At 40.9% G+C, this 4,492-nt stretch overlaps 1 protein-coding gene across 1 annotated transcript; it reads left to right on the top strand.

The window, feature by feature from the left end:
- Positions 1 to 481: 481 nt before the first annotated feature.
- On the top strand, positions 482 to 4,243 carry LOC113409624 (trafficking protein particle complex subunit 2-like protein). The gene is made up of 4 exons (XM_026663757.2): positions 482 to 712; positions 2,887 to 2,974; positions 3,130 to 3,209; positions 4,073 to 4,243. Exons 1-4 carry the CDS (start codon positions 642 to 644, stop codon positions 4,116 to 4,118), a joined length of 285 nt encoding a protein of 94 aa, XP_026519542.1. The 5' UTR covers positions 482 to 641; the 3' UTR covers positions 4,119 to 4,243.
- The last annotated feature ends 249 nt before the right edge of the window (positions 4,244 to 4,492 follow it).

Below are 4,492 nucleotides of genomic sequence, written 5' to 3' on the forward strand. Positions count from 1 at the left end.
GGGGGTTGGGGTGGGGGCAGGAGGACTGATTTGAGAAGGTCAGGAGTGGTAGGGAAGCAGTGGTACTGGGTTGAGGGGAGGCAGGGAGCTTGTTTAGAGGCTGGCATAGGGGTTGGTGGAGCAGGGGTTGGGAAGCCACAGGTTTTTGTCACTCTGTGGGAGCCCTTTATGGACTTTCTTCCAGGAAGGATGATTCCGATGAGATCACCAAATGAGCTGGGACAGTCTCACCTAGGGGGATGGATGGATCACTCGTTACCTTTGTGTTATGAGAAAATGTAAACCTGGCAATAGTCCTCTTCTAAAGACTGTTAATAGTAGAGGATAAAGCTAGATCTGCAGTATAAATACATGTTGTGCTATACAAGTGTATACCAGTGGCGTTCTGTGATATCTTTAAATAGAATTTGTGGTTAAAAATCGCTAGTTTTTAAATAATAGCAGTTTGCATCCTCAGAGCACTACACTTACAAGTGCTAATCTATTTGGGCACAGAATAGGTAGCCCCAGTTAGCACAATTTGTCGTCATCCTTTCTAGAACTATCCCCTGTACATCCGAAGCATCCCAACAGAAAATGAACTGAAGTTCCATTATACAGTGCACACTTCCCTGGATGTTGTGGATGAAAAGATCTCTGCCATGGGGAAGGCCCTTGTGGATCAGAGAGAGCTCTATCTGGGACTTCTGTACCCAACTGAAGACTACAAAGTGTATCTTTAATGCCTGACAGGTGTGCTCTATAGGGCCTGTTCCTACAATCTGTCCTTATTCAGTCAGAACTCCACTGATTTCTCTAAGCAAGGAATGCAGGGTTAGGTTTTAAAAGTATCTGTCTTCCAGTTCTAGAATTTACCGTTGTTTTCATTTGACATTGCAGCTGTAAATCCTGTGTTGTGAAATAACCACTGTGCAGTTTGATTTTTAATGGGCAAGTGTGCTGAGGATTAGTATGCATATATCTCATAGATTTTGGTACTTTCATTTGACCAAAACAACCTGAGAGAGAGTGCTTAAAGGGACACTGTCAGTTAACATTTTGTGAAAACCAGTGTTTTGGAAACTTAAGACCAGTAGAAATGTTTCCTCCATTAAAGAAAAAAAACAACAATGAAAACGGTTGCTTTTTAAAGTGTTTGAAACACAAACACTGCAGCAAGAAAAAACCTAGAAATGAAACCTTTAAATGGACAGCCATCCCTTTTGCTGGCCGTTGTAAAACTAGGTTGTTACAAGGAATGTAAATAGCCAATGAGTGTTGCAAAAGGTGAAGATTAAAAGGGGTCAGAACCTTGGCTGGTGTGAATCAGTAATTCCACTGAAGTCAGTGAAACTATGCTGATATACAGCAGCTGAGCATCTGGTCCTGTATTTTTAAATTTATTTTTTAGAAACCCTTCACTTCAAATATTAATTTGTATACCACAGTATCTGTGATCATTAAGTGGGTATTGGCATCTGACATTCAGCATCCATACAGCTAAGCAATGCAATTATGGGTTTATATATTCTTAGCTTGGCCCCAGTCCTGCAAGCTGCTCTGCACAGGCAACCACTGTGGCTTTTTGAAGGCACTGTGGCAACATGCATTGGTCTATTCACACAGAGCAGTTATTTCAAAACACAGGATTTGCTGCTGCAGTGTCATATAGAAGCCCTAGTCCTAAGGGTTGTTTAGCTATGTTTTTGTCTGAATAGTATCAGTTCTGTTTATTCTTGGCCCTGTCTCTTAGGGCAGGTCTACACTAGAAGCGCTACATCGATGCAGCTGCTGTAGCATGTCTGCTGAAGACGCTGTATGCCAACGGGAGAGCTCTCTCCTGTCGGCACAATTATTCCACCTCCTCAAGAGGCGGAAGCTATGTTGGCGGGAGAGCATAGCACCAGTGTAGATAGTGCGTAGGTCAATCTAACTTGCGTCACTCAGGGAGGGTGTCTTTTTTCACACACCTGAACAGCACACGTTAGATCGACTTAAGCAGTAGTGACCTACCCTTCCTGTCTGCAATAAGGAAGTTTGGTGCATCCGAAGCTAGCTATGGTTTGATCAGATTTCACAATTTATAAATATAGTATCTAGTTCTTCACTTAGCTAAAATTATGACAACTTGTCTGTGACTGAGGCAGCGGAATTGGACCCCCTCTGGTAATGCTGCTGAAGGTGGTAAGACTGCAGAAGCTTTCACAGATACAAAGTTGGTATTTCAGGACTGCAGCTATACCTGATAATTATGAGACTAGTTGATCTTTTAACATTTCTGTGGCTGGCCTTCTACTTCCCTTTTAATCACATGGATTGAAACGTCCTCACTTTCTGACTAATGTACGTGACAGCGGATATCCATGGCTTCGTAATCCTGCTGCTAACTTTGAAGATTCCATATTGTAACATTGCTGTTGAGTGATTACTGAGTCAGTGATATTAGCTACCCGAATGGGCATGGCTGCAAAGAATAATCAGAATTCTTTGATGAAGGGAGGGTTCTTGAGAGCCAAAGAAATTATCATCAAAATGACTGATGATTGAAGGCCATTTATGCCATTACTGAACAGTAATACATGCCTTGGGAGGCAGGCAAGGTAGCAGCTGTCTAAAAATACAACCTGTCATAACTCTTTCTAGTTATAAATCTTTATACAAACAGCCCTCTCTATGCTTGTGAGGCTAAGTTATCATCCTTTCAGAAATGGTAACACTAAGGTAGAAAATAAGTCCAATTTCTAGGACCCATCCCTTGCTTAGCTCATCTAGACATGGATTATATTGTGACCAATTTGAGGGTGACATCCACTTGTAAATTTTTCTTTTGACTGTACTCGAGTCTTATTTTAGTTGCTTTTCCAGGCACTTGTGTGTCAAAAATGTGTTCCTTAATCAACTGCACAGATATGGCTACGTGACAAATTCCAAGGTGAAGTTTGTTATGGTGGTAGATTCTTCAAACACAGCACTTCGAGACAATGAGATCCGCAGCGTAAGTGCAGGAAATCAGAATGTAACTTGCCAGATCAGTATTTTTGTTCCTTCCACTTATTCATAAAATGCTGAGAAGCCAAGAAATAAACAACCCCTCCCCCCAACAGTAATTTTCTAGGTTTTAATTAAAAACAAACCATGATCTTTTTTCAGATGTTCCGAAAGCTGCATAATTCATACACAGATGTAATGTGCAACCCCTTTTATAACCCTGGGGACTGCATTCATTCCAGGTGAGTGAGCTGCTTCCACTGATCCTTTTGATTTTGTTGCCTTTCTGGGACATGCAGAGCTATTAGGATTTAGCTCTTAAGAATGTAACTTCTGTGAGTGATCAGTTTAAAGCTGGGAGGTGCAAACTCCTTTCCAAAAACATGCAGCTGTACTCTCTTTGGACTACTTCTGCATAATAGAAAATTTACCATTGCACCATCCTCATTAGAGGCTACATTTAACGGTCTCCCACAGACTTCACACTCATTAGTAGCTCTATGAATTGATATTAGAGATGCTGACTCAGGAACCTGAGGTTACTTAAAAAAAGTTACCAATGGATCTCACTTAAATATTCTTTTTATTGAAATGTGGTGGATAATACTTTGTCAACAGCCTTGTCCACTGGACACCTCTAAATAGGCAGGCTGTAGCTTTTGAAAATTCAGCCTCTGTAGAGGAGTATGGATGAGGAGACTATTTCCAGAATGCATAATTCTCAAAACAGTTGACAGGACAGTGCCCATCTTTTCATATTCAAAATCTTTTTATGGGACCAATGAGTGTTGTTCCCCTCCCACTATCATTGCATATGCAAAAGCAGATTCTATATTCCTACCACTAAAATGACTAATCTACTGACAGGGCAAGAACCATGGTTACTTCAGCTTTATTAGAAGGAAAGTAATTGTTTGTGAAATGCATTGCACCAGTGGTAAGGAATGAAATATTTATTGTCAAGCCTGTGGGAAGTTACCATTAAAAATGCTTAAATAGAAGTTATGTCTTACCTACTAACTGAACAGCTTCTTTGTATAAGAGAGATCTCAGTGTGGTGGACTGTCTTCTCTTCCTTTAATATTTCGTACTCTTCCTTCTCTAGGGCTTTTGATAATATGGTGACCTCCATGATGATGCAGGTGTGCTGAAGCTCCAGCCATTCTCTTTGTATTTGAGAACATTCTCTATTGTACAGAAGTGTATCTATGAAGCTGGGTATATATAGTCTTTAAACTTGTTCTGTGTAAAATAAACCTATTGCTGTTTGGATCTATGTCTGCTTGTGGCCAGTCATGCTGTGGAGCGTGGCACAACTTGCTTAGTAGAATATAGGCTTTGCTTTTAACTAGTATGGAAGGGTCTCTTGCTCCTAAATAAAGACAAAGGTAGTGAGCTATTGATCACTGTCCATGTCCGATCTTAGTAAAGCCCAGGGCTGCATGTTAAATTGCACACACAGTTGTCTGCCCAAATTGCATGCAGAGTTGAGAGTGTATATGGATGCAGCTGTATGTTAGGTGTG

The sequence above is a fragment of the Terrapene carolina genome, unplaced genomic scaffold, assembly GCF_002925995.2.
Source record: "Terrapene carolina triunguis isolate 2854851 unplaced genomic scaffold, T_m_triunguis-2.0 Scaffold33911, whole genome shotgun sequence".
Taxonomy (NCBI): domain Eukaryota; kingdom Metazoa; phylum Chordata; order Testudines; family Emydidae; genus Terrapene; species Terrapene triunguis.